Raw genomic sequence first — 16490 nt, 5'->3', positions numbered from 1 at the left:
CCAGAGGAGGGGGCGGACAAGGTGGACCCCACTTGGGGCTGATTTAATGAGGTGGGAGGGAAATTTTTGAATGCAAAGGGGTGTTTAGGTAATTTGTAGGAATCCTTTATTGTTAATTAGGAGGATTAGGAGGGAGAGAGGGGCATCTTGAATTTGAATGTAATTTGAGATCTAGGGTTTTCTTGCTTGGGCTCTTGGCGTTGCCGGAGAAGATCGGAGAGTTGTTCTTCCTCTCGAATCGAAGAACATTGTATCTTGCTTTTGCTTTGATCATCTACTAGTGGAATATAAGTCCATTGAACGTTTTTCTCTCAGTTTTCCTACGATTTTCTACTGTTTTCATACGTTTTGGGCTGAATTCCTGTAGAAAACAGCAACTTTCTTGTTGTTTTCTCCACGTGGAGCGATAGGAATACTTGGATCTAAGTATTTCCTATCAAAATGTTGTGAAAGGAGGTGTTAAATCCATGAAAGAGCACTTATTTTTTCTCTCACAAGAATGTTGCATCATGTGCTAAGTTGTTAGAGATAGTGAAAGTGAAGATCTATGCATGTATAAATAAGGTGGCAATGTCTAGGATTTTGAATAATGACATTTTGATGACAGAATAGATGTTGGTTCTTATTATGGAAGTGGGATTTGTGGCAAATATTCTTCATCTTCTTTGCCACAATTATCATGTAGAGGTGCAAGGGGGCCTATATAGAGGATGATAAAAATAAGGAGAGGGTATCTCAAAGGATGTCTCCTAAAAACGCTAGATAGGTACATATGGATATTATAATGTTATTCTATAAGAATACTATTTCTTTAATTGTAACAACCTCGCCTTTTATTTCACCATGACCCGTTTCATATGTTCATATGGCTGTGACCTAAAACCATCATCTATGTATGATTTGAGAGCATGAGTATTGGAGGTGTTGAACAACGTTAAAAAGCTCATTGAGGTGATTAGGATGACTTGTTATTAGATTGGAGTGTATATGCTTGATGGTTAGTCTGATATCAAGAATAAAAGCTTGATCAATATTTTGATTAACAATGCATATGACATTCTTTCCTTGAAGTCTATTGAGGCATTTGATCAAGTGAAGGATAGAAAGTACTTTTTTGGACTTACTGATTAAATCATAGAGAATATTGGAGAGCATTTGGTGGTGCATGTTATGACAGATAATGCTAGTGTTTATAGGGCAACTGGAAACAAGTTGATGGAAAAGGGAAAACATCTATACTGAACTACTCGTATATATTTAATTTTTGGTTACTTGCCTTAGCAAAAGAATGCCTTGAGCAAAGAAAAGAAGATAAGCAAATTCATCTACAATCATTCATGGGCCTTGGCTTTGATGAGAAAATTTTCTATAATGAAACTCTTACGATCTGCTATAGTTAGATTTGCTACTGAATATTTGACTTTACAAAGTATGTTGGAACCAAGTTGACCTTTGGAGTCCATGTTCACTTTCGCACAATAGCTTAATAATGTTTAAGAAAAGAAATTTTGGGAGGAAGAAATTAGGAAGTTTGTTTTGAATGAAAGATTTTGGTTAAGTGTTACTTTTGTAGTAACAAGAACAAGGCTATTAGTACAAGTTTTAAGGATGGTTGGTGCAAAGAAAAGTCAGCTATGAGCTTCATTTATAATGCAATGGATGAGGCTAAATAGTCGATAACTCATTATTTAGGAGCAATGTTTAAAATTGCGTATTCGGGTATTGAGGCGTTTTTAATTCGTGAGGCGATGCGTAAGCCTCGAGGCGTAAGCCTCAAAATCAAAAGATTGCGTAACATAAAATGATAAATTTTTTATATACTAATGAGTGAATAATATAATAAAAAACATAAGATATTAAATGAAACCAAAATATCCCAATAATAAGACAACATGAAATATAGTTCAACTCAAAATTCTATCTTTCCCAAATCCCAGTATTCTTTTCATTAACATATAATTCAAATTTCCAAAAATAAATAGCAATGACATATCACATAAGAACTCATAAGTCATCAGCACTGTCATCACTAAGGGGTTCTTCATTTGAATCATCATTATGATGAATTGCTCTCTCCCCTTCCTCCTCTCATATAGAGTCCAATGTCGGGCATTTACTTCAAGATTTATGTAAGTTTTAATATATATAGCATGAGGCGTAAGCCTCATGCCAGTGAGGCGAGGCGTGCCTCAAGGCTGGCCTCAACCAAGTTGAGGCGCAAGCCTCATAAAAAAAACTTGAGGCGTAAGCATCGAGGCGTTTTTTAGAGGAATTGTGCAAAGGCGGGCCTCAAGGCTAGCCTCATATTGCACAATTTTAAACCATGTTTAGGAGGAGATGAGTCCAATCACAAGAAGATTTGGGAAATCATTGTTGAGAAGTTGGAATTTTAGCTCTATCATTAGTCATGCAACTTATATATTTTAAAAACGGGGAAGGATTCTTTGGAATTTGGATAACAACAAGCAAAATATATAATTACAGAATATTTTCTTGGTAGTTTTTAATATTTATTAGTTGTGATAAAGAATGATTTTTTTATTCTAATTTTAAATGTATTTTTTTTCTTCTCAAATTTAGCTTAATGTTCGATCTAATTTAATAATGTCAGTCATGAGTTATATTGATTTGCTATTAAAGTGTTGGGACTTACATATTTGTCATTTGAATTTGAGCTACATAAAATCAAGTTCATACCAAAAGGAGAAATCATTTGATTATTACCTTTAGGATGAACATGATTTATATTATGTACATCACGAAATTGAAGGTTAAAAATTTGAAGAAAAGTGCTTTAAAAGATGATAAAGATCCCTTGTCTTCTCATGACATGCCATTTGATGATAAATGATTTGTGGATAATGACAATGAAGTCATACCAACTGATTTACAATAATAAAATCTAAATATTGATTTATACGGAAGCAAGACACATGTTTACATACATTATCAAGAAATAAAAGAGAAAATAGGTATTTATCAACCATTAAAAAAGCGGACGAGGCGTCCGCATTGAGTCGCGCCTTAAGTCGAGGCAGAAGTCATGCGTATCAGGGCTTACGCTTCGAACCATCCAGCGAAGCCTACGATTTTTTCGCACAAGGCGTACGCATCGAAGCAGTATGAGGTACCGCCTCGAAATTTTTTCTTCGGTATATATGTAAATACGACGCAGCCGATTCGTGTTTGTGTATTTGCATATAGGATTAGGGCTTCCTGTGAGAATTGAAAGGTGAACTAGAGGCGAAGCCGTGAGTGCAGGAGACGAAGTCAGAAGGAGACGACGCAGGAAACGAATCCAAAAGCCATAACAATTTCTAAAGCAGGAAACGAAGCCGAAGTTGTGAGTGCAGGAAACGTTCAGGCCTCGGTTAGGTCGGAAGAGCAGGTGAGCGGTGTTGTGGCATTGACTTTGAGGTGCAGTAACGAAAGCTTGAATAACTCCTGATTCAACTTTCTTTCATTCGTCCGCTCAGTAATGCACGGTACTGAGCAAGTACAAGCTCGGTACCGCTCAGTACATGCTCGGTACTGCTCAGTACATGCTCGGTACTGCTCAGTACATGCTCGGTACTGCTAGGTACATACTCGGTACTGAGCCAGCACCGCTTGGTACCGAGCAAGTATATGCTCGGTATTGAGCGGTACACGCTCGGTACCACTAGGTACACGCTCGGTATCGAGCAGTATATGCTCGGTACTGAGCGGTACATGCTCATGACGGAGCAGTACATGCTCGGTACTGAGCGGTACATGCTCGGTATTGAGCATATACTGCTCGGTACTGAGCATTTACAACAAGCAAAATTTCAAAATTACTCTTATAATAAAATTTTGTTCCGGGGGCAGCCCCGCAGGGGCACTGCCCCTTGACCCCACGACCTGACCGGGCTTTGACCCCGAGATGATGTTCCTAAATTGAAAGCTTTTGCAGTTAAAGTTCTTAGCCTAACTTGTTCGGCTTCTGCATGCGAGCGTAATTGGAGCATCTTCAATCAAATTCATACTAAGAGAAGAAATCAATTGGCCACAGATCGAATGAACAAACTTGTTTATGTTATGTTTAACAAAAAACTGAAAGATAGACATCTCAAATTACAGAAGCAATGAAGCATTGATAATGAAATTGACCCTTTACTTGTTGATGATTTACAATATGTTGATGAATGAGTTACTCCTAAGAATGTTGATGTTTCTGAAGTTGAAGTAGAAGGAGAAACTCAAGTCAATGAAGATAGTGAAGTAACTACTCATGCATATAAAAGAAAGAAACAAAGTGAGATTGGAGCTTCAAAAAATTCAAATGTATTTTTAAATATAATGAATTATTTTTTTATGCTATTATTGTTTCATTCTAGAGCTAACGAAATATTAACTGATATAGATGATAAAGGAAAAAATATTATAGATGAAAAAGAGTTTGAGGATGACTTTGACATTAATTATGAAGATTCTTCTTAAGAAAATCAAAGTGATGATGTGCCTGTATTGGGTCTTGATCCTAAATGGATGTTTTATTTTTAAATGAGTTTATTTTAAATCTTCTTTTCCAGTAATATACTAATGTTGTCTTAGAACAAATCATCAAATTCACAATTGACGTAATATTTTATTATTTTTTGACATTTTTGTCATTATTCATAATTTTATATTGCTTTATTTTTATAATTTTTGAGGCTTACGCCTCGATCCGCCTCGAGGCTTACGACTCACCTCGCTTAGCCAAAACACCTCGATTTTCGATTTCGCCTTTTAAAACGTTGAATGTAAATGCCCATTATCAAAGGTTCTTCCCCACTGAAGATCTTAAGAACTTATATTTGTTCATGTATTTGTGGGTGAAAGTTAAAAATAATATAAGTGAGATGCCCATTAATTATCATTTGATTTTCTAAAAATATGAAATAAATATCTCATCCCTATTAGAAATTATTTTCTTAGGCATCCCATGTAGTCTAACAAGCTCCTTAAAAAAATCCTTAGATAGGTCCTCCCAAGGTTTTGACACTATTGAGCTCAGCTCGTTAGTCGGAAAGCGAGCTCCAATTCGAGCTCGTCCCACTGTAAACGAGCTTGAGTCGGCTCGCGAGCCTCTGCGGTTGTCCGCATTGTTTGAGTTCGAGCGAGTCGTTCGCCTCCATCACTCTGGAAGAAGAAGCTTGCTTGGCCGAAGAAGAAGAAATGGTTTCCGCTTTAATGTTTTTAACATTTACAACTTTTTATTAATGTTTTTTGAAAATCGTGTGGATGCTGTAGGATGAATGAAGGCATCAAATTATCTTTACAGATTTTTTTATTGCTGTTTTTTTTAAAGCATGAAGATTTTTTCAAATAAAACCTACTGCAGTTTTGAAAACATCAAATTAATATTATATATATATAATCTTTATTATGTGCGGTTCACAAGCCAGTTTTTAAGTTTAAGAAAATGTGTAGGTTTTTTCAAACGTGTAGGTTTTTAAATTTAAGAAAAGAATAGTTATTTAAATATAAATAGAGATTCGAGGCTGCTCGCGAGCTCACAAGTTCATGAGCCGAGCCTCATCAAGCTCAAGCTCGAGCTCGCTGCTCGATAAGCTCGGTTCGCGAGCTCGTTAACGAGTTGAAACTCGAGCCGACTCGACTCACTTAAACCCCTAGATAGGTCCTCCCAAGGTTTATTACAGATAGGTTGAGTAGTATATCTTTCTGACTTTTTCTTTGCTGCTTTTGCCTAGTTTCATGTATTACATGAGATGACAATTCTATACACATCCCTTTTCAATGTAGATCAATAAAATCTACTCTCTACAAAACTAATAGTCTTCTCCCTACTTACATGCCCTACTATTACTCAATATTGTTGCTCTAATAACGAATAATCTCTTGTGGAGGTCCTAGGAATATATGTCTATCTAAACAAATATTCATCTGAGACTACAGAGTGACTCATAAAAGCTATTGACTTATTTTATGTTCATGGTAGATTAAAGGAAAGTCTGGACAAGTAGCATAAGCTTCCCTAAGTCTATCAAATCTTGGAACCTAAAGCTCTAAAAAAGTAATGACTAATTTAACCCTATATAGTGCATATGCACGTCTATTCTGAACACCTGGTTTTTTTTTGGGGAACAAAAGAGTAGTCCTATGAAAACTCTATCCATGATAAACCTAAGGGCATGCTGATTATTTTATAATATGAAGTCTCTTTGTAATAAAAAATATCTCTACTACTTGAGAGATTGAATGATAGTATATAACTCTTTATCATATTTAGAATAGCTTTGCTTAGGATCATTTAGTTTTTCACTAAAGTAGGCTATATGATGATTTTTTTGGCTAAGTATTCTAATACCTACCCTTGTGGTATCACAAGTAACCTCAAAAGGCTGTAATGAAACCAGATAGTGTTAATACTGTGGAAGAAGTCATAAGCTTTTTGATTTGGTCAAATGCTCCCTCCCTATTCACTAGTAGTTCACATAAACATTTTTCTTGAGAACGTCAATGTGTGAGGCTACTATAGTGCTATAGTGTGTACTAAATAAAATTTTTATGATAGAAATAGCATTTATTTTTTAATTAATAATATTAAATAAATTTTATACTTCATTTATTATTTATGCACTATAAAATTAATTAATTAATAATTTATTAATAATAAATGATCTAACCTTAATAATTTATAAATGTAAATTTATAATATGACTTTAATATATAATTTATAGATATAAATTTTATTTAAATAATTTTCATATTTATTATGTCATCTGGTTCTACCATTGAACCCTTTACCTCTCCTTTTCCAGTTCTATGTCCAGTCTGGTTTTCAAAATCTTGGCCATCACACTTTTTCTTTTCAATTCCATTGCCTTTAGGTCTATGATGGACATACACGGAATCAGTGACACATACACGACATGAACGCGGGACATGTCAATTATTAAAAATATAGGACATAAACATGGGTTGGATACGGTATTATAATTTTTATATCTTAAAAAATAGTGTATAGAAATTGAGAAAGCATAATATTAAGAACAATTGAAAAATAATAAATCATTTAATTAGGATTTATATTTAAAATGATTAATATTAGGATATCGAGAGTTGAACGTTGATGTCGTATTTTAAGCATCGAGAGGGGAGACGACAATGCTATCAAGAGTCGGGTATCGAGTGTCAATAGTGAACTATCTTTTTCTAAATCGCGCATGGCTAAAACAAAGATGGCGTAATGTCATTCGTCTTTGATGATGATGTTGGTCAATGATGGGGTGTCAGGACGACGAGGTGGTATGATTGTGGGATAAAAATTGCTAGCGTCGAACTTTGATTTTTAGATGGTTTTGAAACATTGATGTTGTGATGGAGTTGGACGTCGATGTTGCAATGACATCAGACGTGATACGAGTGGGGTCATAAATCTTAACTGTGATTAATTCATAAATCAATCTAAAAATTGGTAGTACCACTTCCTTGTAGACACAAGTTTTTACTTGTGATCAAAGTTATTTTTCATTGAATCAATGAGGTATACATAGTACAGAAAGTACTATAAACAAGGAGAAAAACTCGAAAATACACCAAAAGCTTCCAAAATTCATCCATGGATCATAATGGTAACCACCTCAAGGTATATTCCCATTTGGAAAAATAAGTATCACTCAAATATAAATGATTCAATTAAATATTTGATGGCTTATTTTAAATTCTTAATTTGGTTGATTTATATGATTTCAAATATAGATTTTTTACATTAGAATGTTCTCTCCATATCTCACTTGGTTTGCCCTTTATTTCTTAAAGAGGTTAAAAAAAAAACAATTTATAATTAACTATAATGATAATGAGCCTTTGAAATTAATCTTATGAGAGGCCTCCTTGCTTGTCTTCATCATTTGTTTTCACAGCCTATGGGCTTGTCACATCCTTGCTCCATATCTCACTTGGTTGGCCCTTCATTTCTTTGTTAGAGTTACTCTTGGTGGAGTTTCCACAATCATTCGATCCTAAAGCTCACTTTCACCTTCGATGCTATATATTTGTATTGCACTTGAAGATGATATTCGTGATCACCATCACTGTTGGATGTTTGCAATCATTATTTTGACTACCTTGATGGCAACATTGTACTTACATTCCTTAATCATTCGAATTGACGTGACAATCTCTATATTTATTTATTCAACTAAGGGTACATCTTATTAAAGGCCCATGATTTTTCTTTTCTAGGATTTTCCATATTAAAATTCCTGTGTTTATCGTTTATGTTCGAAATTCCTGAACTATGAATGTTGAAACTCTTGCGCTCTCACTTCATTTATTAGAATTTCTCCAAGCTCACAATGAGTAGTTTGCTGATGCTTATTCCAACTCTTATGTATGGATACTGAAACTTTTTTTTATTAGAAGCTTCGTTCAATGTGCAGGTAACATTCTTCTTTCAAATACTTCATATGCTTCTGATGTTCATTGTGCATCTTGATGATGGTGATAACTACTTGTGGAAGTTGGCTTTTTTTTTTTTCATGAGCAGATTAATATGAGATAATAATGGTTCTTGAAAACTTTAAAACTTGACCTAACAGCTAGGTAGTCTTCTATTCCAATTTTTTTTTTGGAGGGGCAATGACATATTTTTGATTTTGAAGGTACTGCCCTAGTTGCAAGAAGCATCAGCAGGCCAGCAAAAAACTTGATCTCTGGCGGCTGCCAGATGTTCTTGTTATTCATCTAAAAAGATTTTCTTATAACCGGTACACAAAAAACAAGCTGGAGACACTCGTTGACTTTCCCATCAAGGGATTGGATCTGTCAAATTATATTGTCTACAGGACCCAAGAACCAAGAAACCAATATGAGTTATACGCTATTAGCAACCACTACGGGAACATGGGAGGGGGTCACTATACTGCTTATGTTTATGTAAGTTGCTTTTTTATGCCCTTTTCATGAGATCTATTTCCTTCGCAGAATTTTTTTCAAAAATTACTTTTATATAATTAAGTCTTTTGCAGATGTTATATGGTTTTTTTTAAATAGGAGAAATTCACATATTCTTGAAACTTGCCCATCTTAAAATTTTGTGAATGGATGGATATCTCATGGACATGTAATACCAATGGGTTTGCAATTTCTTTTATCGGCTAAGAAGAAATAAAGATAGAGAATCGATAATCAATCAATACGGTTTGAAGCTTCTTTGTATAGATATGACCAACCTAGAACATAAGTGCAAAGTGCATTCATCATTTTATTTAAAAGATGAATAGCTCATTGTGAAGATCATCCTCATGGCAATTAGACTCTGAAATCTGGACTTCATTTATGCTTTGTAATTGCTTAACCATTAGGCCACCTATAGCATAGCTCATCTCTTATAGTAAGAACGTTATAAGAAGCTTTGTTGTTGCAACACCTCCTAAGGTTACCAGCAAATTATTTGCAAGGGTATCTGAGCTGGGGATGGGTCAACAAATTATTTGCTGATTTATCTGATAGGAAACACTTGAAGATTTCAAGTAAATCCTATCAATTTCAGAAAAAAAAAAAACAGCAAGAAAAACTCTTCCAAACTTCAAAAGAATACCTGAAAAACATTAATTTTATTGCAAGAATCAAATATAATGGAAGAAAATAACACGATACAATAGATCCTCTATTAGAGAGGAGGATCTATCTCTCCCAAATTGCTATATGCCACTAAAAACCTAGAGATCTCAAATTCAACCAAATTCATGATGCCCTAACCCTAGAAAAACAAATTATTTAATGCATACAAATCAAAAGGAAATCCCTAAACAGTCCCTACATTCAAATTGCTCTCCTAACTCCCTAAAAAATCCTTCCTAAACAGCTCACGCATGCCTTGACATGTGTTCGGCGCATACAGGAGGCGGAAATGTTTGCCTCTGTTTGCGTAAGCCGGTCCCGTTGGACCGGTCTAACAATATGTCACCTCCTGGGATGGGTCAAATAGTTTACTAGGTTTGTCAGCATTATTAAAGGAAATTTTCATCGGGGGAATCTTTAATTTATGAACGTTATCAGTCCTCAGCAACCCTACCCACAAATACAAATACAACACACGCCTTTCAAGCAATGATTACCTTGCATTCTTTATTTGGAGAAGAGAAAAGTATCATGTAACGCCAGTAATGAACTTAATAGCTTGCTGAATTGTGCTAATTATCTATGTACGATTCTCGTAATGATAGCTATGGTAATATTGCAGCACGATTCAGAGGACAAGTGGTACGACTTCGATGACCGACATGTTTCTCATGTATCCCTCGACAGCATAAAGTCTTCAGCTGCTTATGTTCTCTTCTACAAGAGGGTTCATGCCACCACTTGCTCAGTTACAGAATCAACACAGTAGCTCTCAATACACTTCAGCACTTTTATCTTGATTGACTTCAACATTGCCCAGTTATTCGGAGGGCGGGGGACAAAACATTTTTGTAGGAGTAAATACATCTTAATGACAAGCTAGCCTTTCCGTGGTTACCTGTTAGGTCAACTAGGTCTGTAAAATAAACATGGATTGGGTCATTGGATCATTATCGATCCCATTGAGGTTTTGTTAGTGTTGAGATTCTTGGCAGCACTTCATGTGCTAGCAGTCCGTGTGCAAGCATTTTGTGTATAAATTGCTGTTCATCAGAAAAGCTTTTTGAGAGCTGATATGATTTTAATTTTTATAAGCTGTTGTAATTTTCTTTCTTTATAATCAGATGGCAATATTCATTGATGGGGTGTTTCATCACCCAATATTATATTCATTGTTAGATTTTTTTTTTTTTTTGGAATTTCATGGCCTTCCGCCTAACTTTAACAAATTCTATACCGAATTAAAATTGTTTACTGAGCTTTCAACTGCATCTTGTGAAACCCATTTTAATGATTCATAGGGGACATTCTTACTGGGAATTATTCTGTGTGGATGCCATACATCATACAGAGCCCAATGAAAATGTGTCACGTCACCCCCTACTCAGTCTTGTTCGGTACTGAGCTCGGTACTGGGTGAAATGACTGCACCTGATTCGTCTCTGGATGATAAGCTGTGTCCAATATACGCACAGAATAATCTCATTTTTATGGCTACTTTTTTGAGAATGCAAGTGAGTTGTTTATGTCTTTATCATCCTGCTCCTACTTGTCATTGTGCCGGTACTTCAAGCATACATTTCTTCAACATGCTAGTTAAAGAAAACACATTGATATAATTGCATGAACCTTTGCTTATTTTGCTTGGTATATGACACTTCGATCATAATATTGGTGTTCTTCATGACTCGTGAGTCGGCTCGAATTTGGCTTATGGACTACTTATCGGGCTGATATTGATGAGCTAATGAGTCAAACTCGAACTAGTTCTTATCTCATTAACTTGGGACTAGGCTTTTTTAAACTATATTATTATAAAATACGGTTAAAATATATTAGAATTCAAGAGTTCAAATATAAAGTTATTAAAATATTTAAAAATTATTTCATTTTTTATATCAAGTGATTTTTTATCATTAACATTTTATTTTATTTTTTTTATAATTTTATTATAATAATTGTTGAAATAATATATTTTTTTCTTTCATTACAAATTAGTCACTTTGAATTTGTAGAAATAAGCTTAAGTTTGAATTTGATTAAATTAATTAAACTCAAGTTAAAGGTGACTTGAGTTCAGCGGATTTATTATTAACCAACAGGTCATGCTGAGCAATCAGGTTTTGAAAAATTAAGTATAATATTACCATAAAAGGTTTCTAGAGAAATGACGACCTATTGAATAGAAGGATAAATTCTTTCAGATGATAAATATATCTTTAAATCATCACAGCAAGTTAATTTTTACATTACTGAATGAAAACAAATACAATAAAACTCCCCAATCAGAGCAGGATTGCTGCACTGCAATGTCTACATAATCTGCATATTTAGTTATGCGTTAAGTATTGAAAGATTGCTTCTTAATGGAAGCAGCTAATTGTCCGAAGTTTTTATGCAGCGTTCATCGTTTAAACTACTATTTGCAGTCTCCGTAATGAGATAGGTATATGCTTAGTTTCAAGTTTTGATGGTTAGATTTTGAAGTTTTTATAGGCTTTTGAGAATTGCCCCCTCCGGTCGAAATATACTGCCGACATGATCATCACCAGGGTGATTACACATTTACTTGTATTTTTGTAAAAAATTGGGAGGCATTTTTAAAAGCTTGGGTTCCCCTCTAATTGAGATTTTCTATCAGCACGACTATCATCGGGGTAGTGATATAATTATCTTTTGAAAAATATTTATATTTTTGTATAAATTTAGGAAACATCTTATAATTCAAGTCAGGTCGACTCCATCCCTTCAAAGAGGACGATACTTGAATATTTGACTTGCACAAATTTCTCAGACAGTTGGATTTAGGAATCAAATGTGACGATCGAGCACATATGGGTGTGTTTAATTGGAAAATAGAATGTTATAGAAGTGAGCATTTAACTCTACACAAACATTTTGAAATAGAAAACCCTAAGAGATGTTTCCACCAACACACTCAAAGGAGTGAGTTGGTGAGTTAGAAAAAATTTCTATTATATGAAGTATCATATATCAGAACTTCACATCAAGTGACACCTGAGAGATGTTTCCATGTTCATAAATTATAATTTCAAAAAATGTTTTAATCAAGTTGTCTAACACTTGATTATTGTGTATGGTTTACTTATGTAATTAGTATCATTCATGATTTGATAGTATGTCAAATAATTTTGCTATCTTCTTGAGTGTGAGATCTTGGTGAGAAGCTAGATTTTTATGCACCATATATCAAGTCAATTTCAATTCGAGTCAATTCATTTTTGCCTTATTTAAAAATAATTAAAAATTCATTAAATTTTATTTTTAATCAATTATGTGGTGGTATTTTAATTGTTTAAAATTTTGGCCTCCTCGTGGTGTGCCCTCCTGCAAGGGGAGGTTGGGAGGGCACTTGCCCTTTCGGATCCGCTCGGCTGGATCAAATCAATGACCGAGGACTTCGTGGGAGCGAATCATCCCCAATATTGATCTTTGTGTCCTCAATTGCACGTGACCTATTAATGAAGTTATTTAATTTATTTTATTTATTTTTATCTCCCTTGAAAATCCTGTAGCCTTTCAGTGTCCCCTCCACATGAAGGTAGATGCACTTCACCTTTCAAATCCGCCCATCCAAATAGGATTCGACTGCCAAGGTCTTCTGGGTAACCCCAAAATTGATCTTTGGGTGGTCTCATTTAGCGGTCCAGGTACCTGTTAAATGAATTTTAAAATTTGGCATTTTCCCTGAAAATCCAGCAGCCTTTCGACGCTCCCTCCCCATAAGGAGAGGTTGGGGAGGGCACTTTCCTTTTAATCCACTAGGCCGGATCAAATCGAAGGCCGAGGGCTTTGGGGGAGTGAATCGACCCCGGTATATCTTTAATCTTCTCCGCTATATATATATATAGCAGAGAGAGGGAGGAGGATCTGATGGGAATGGGTCGGAGTCATGCACGGAAGTCGCGGAAGCTAGGGCTGCGTCGGGTTCGCAATTGGTTGGAGGGAAGTCGTCATGGAGGAGGTCGGGTTTGGCTTGTGGTTGAGATCGGTTGGGTCGGTCAGGATTTGAGCATAGGGAACAGTGGCTTGGAAGCGGATGGGATGGAGGTAGATAGAATGCAACAAGTTATGCAACCATAGAGGACACAATTGTACAATTGGATGCCTGCTACGCCCAATAGATGGGTGCTGTTCATAGCAATGCATTTGTCCATGATTTGTGCTTGCTTTCTTAACTATAGCCATTTATGCTAATAGAGTCCAAATGAGTCTTATTGAGCTTAATTCAACTTAGATTTTAGCTTGATTTGATTAAATTATTGAACACAAACCTAAACCCGAGTTAATGCCAAGCAAATTTGAACTAGTAAAGAAGCCATGAGGACAGAATAACCAAGAGAATAGGAGATAGTGTTAGTACCCTGCATTGTCGTTACGAGGTGCCAACTCCTGAGTGAGAAAAATAGAGGGTTGCATTAGATAGTAAACAACCAGCCTACAACTTGTCAATTAATCATGATATTAATCATACAATATTTAATAAAAATGAAAAAAAATTAATTCTAAATAATTAAGATAAGATAAAGTTTATGATGGTGATGAATTTTAGTAATTAAAAAAGTTTTCTAATTTAATTTCTTTTTAATGACGAGGCAAGCCAAATAAAAGCTATCTCAAATTAACTTATTGGCTCGTTTGGGGCTAGTGGCTGAAAAAGTACCACGTTTAAGAACATTTGAACCGGGTTTTTACACGTCTTTAAAATCCGAGAAACTGTCGCCTCATCCCCCGCTGATGCTGGTCGATAGAAGAAGCATCAGAAAAAGGATCTGACATGTATTGTTATGTTTTTATCTCAGTACATTTTGTAAATTTTCCTGTAAAAAAACAAGCTCTGGCTATTATATTTTCTCTGGAAGTAATTTTAGGCAGTGCAAGCAGTATTTTATTAAGTTAGTTAAGTGAATGGCCACAAGTATCAGTTCAAACTTAACATCTCCGTGATCAAAACTCCATAAAAGACTGATTGAAGAGCTCCGGAAGGATTCAGTGATTATAGAAGATGAAACCAACCAATATGACGATTCTAACAGTTTTGAAATTTGGACAACCATAATATTCATTCAAAGCAAATTTCTTCCATATTTCTGAATTGATTACTCCTAAGAAATGGGATAAACAAACAGAAATGGTAGGTGAAGATCGATTGATGAAAGAAAGTGAGAGCAAACCTGCTGCTGTGGTTGATCCATGTGATGCAGAAGCGCAGGCTTCAGCAAACAGGAGCTGTTATTCTATGTGGACCGTCCGGTACCGAGCGGTGATACATTTTTGAGGTGACGTGTCATATTTTTATTGGTCTCAAGACGCCCTCTGGACTCCACACATAATAATAAATCAGCAAACAGGCAGCAGGCAATGAGACAGCTTGCAACACCCTTTCACCTTATCCTAATAAGATATCTGTTAATCGAATGGGTTTGGTTCTATATTTGCTTTTGGTGAGAAGAGGATTTGACCTTATCTTTTTGAAAGTGACAAGGGCCTTGCCCACTATAACTCCCTGGTACCCTTTTTAGTTGTCAAGTCATTTTAGAGTTTCATTCCTATCAATTCTTGATTGTTTATGAATTTTGTTAGGAATGCTTTCTTTCTTTTTCAGCAAATTTAATCGTAAATTCATGCATGTATATATTCACGTATGTTAGACCAAAAATCTTTCAGCTTATAGATGGAGCCAAAGCTTCCGACCAGACCATCAGATAAAGATGAGCTGCGTACTTTTTTTTTGGTTATTGCATGTTGATCTTGGTATTTATATGATTTTATTAAGCCAAGCATTGCATACTCATGGATCTAGGCTTGTCCAAACAATGCTCAGAGAGATTTGTGAGAAATCTACAACATGGAATTTGTTCTCAAGTTTGGATTCTCTAAATTAACTTCATGAAGATTGGCAATAATATATGTTTTTTCTACTACAGGAAAATCGTCCAATACCGAAGAATTTTTTCGGCAGAAAAGCGATTTTCCAACGGTTATTAAAATTTCATGCAGCTAATCCCGCCAGAAAAAACTGCGTAGGAATTAAACTGAAACTGACGACTCTTTTCTAGCGGCTCTAATTTCCGGCAGTTATAGCCGCTGGAAATTACCGACGTGTAGACCTCAAGGAAACCATCGGCAGTTACCGGCGTTTAAACTGTCGTTCTTTCAACGGTCAGACTGTCGGACAACCGCCGGTAATTACCAGTAGTGTTCAATGTTCATCATGATTATAAAATTTAAATTTTATTTTGATTTTGATACAATTATTAGATCTTTTAGCTTTAGTAGTCTCAATAAATTTATCCATTTTTTGGGATTTTTGGCAACTTATATCAATATAAGTTTATTGGTAAAAAATATCTTATTTACATTTACATAATACCTTGAGATATATAAATTTTTTTAAAAAATTTTGTAGCTCAAGATTTTCTTCTCTCTCTATTAACAATATGAAAAAGAAAGGAAAAAGTTCCGGCAGTCACCATGGCGTATGGATAAACTTGTGATTAATCAACATGAAGGACTAGTTAAAATGTTTGACAAAATTTTCATGGACGGACATTTTACTTGTCTGTTCTGAATTTTGACAACAGTACAAGCAGCAAAAGGTTTAATGTCCATGTAGAATCAGTGCTCAAAAAAGAAAATAAATAAATAAAAAATAGCACCATTTTCCTTTTTAGTTGAGACATTTGATTTTATATGCATCTACATATAAGTGTGAAATATTAGGGAAATATATCTGTTTTTTATTTTTAGTAGGTAATATTTGTAAACTTTTGCTTTGAACTAAATTATCGATAATGAGAAATAACCTCTTATGTTCACATGTTACTTATAAAATTGAAGTATCTAAAATGAGTTCGAATATATTGGAATTCAAA

General features: G+C 34.9%; 1 protein-coding gene across 1 annotated transcript; it reads left to right on the top strand.

The window, feature by feature from the left end:
- The first annotated feature begins 3043 nt into the window (after positions 1-3043).
- Positions 3044-10688, top strand: LOC110099354 (ubiquitin carboxyl-terminal hydrolase 8). Its single transcript, XM_028697936.1, has 5 exons — positions 3044-3127; positions 3242-3388; positions 8412-8491; positions 8634-8907; positions 10217-10688. Exons 1-5 carry the CDS (start codon positions 3044-3046, stop codon positions 10361-10363), a joined length of 732 nt encoding a protein of 243 aa, XP_028553769.1. The 3' UTR covers positions 10364-10688.
- Positions 10689-16490: the final 5802 nt, after the last annotated feature.

This window comes from Dendrobium catenatum, unplaced genomic scaffold (genome assembly GCF_001605985.2).
Source record: "Dendrobium catenatum unplaced genomic scaffold, ASM160598v2 fragScaff_scaffold_119, whole genome shotgun sequence".
In the NCBI taxonomy this organism is placed as follows: Eukaryota; Viridiplantae; Streptophyta; class Magnoliopsida; order Asparagales; family Orchidaceae; genus Dendrobium; species Dendrobium catenatum.
Note: the sequence above shows the minus strand (reverse complement) of the source record. Positions and strands in the feature narration are given on the sequence as shown.

Coding starts and splice junctions, on each gene's coding strand:
- LOC110099354 (XM_028697936.1), top strand. CDS start 3,044: ATGCGTATCAGGGCTTACGCTTCGAACCATCCAGCGAAGCCTACGATT. Junction 3,389..8,411: donor CGGTTAGGTCGGAAGAGCAG/GTGAGCGGTGTT, acceptor TTCAATGTGCAG/GTAACATTCTTCTTTCAAAT. Junction 8,492..8,633: donor GGTGATAACTACTTGTGGAA/GTTGGCTTTTTT, acceptor TTGATTTTGAAG/GTACTGCCCTAGTTGCAAGA.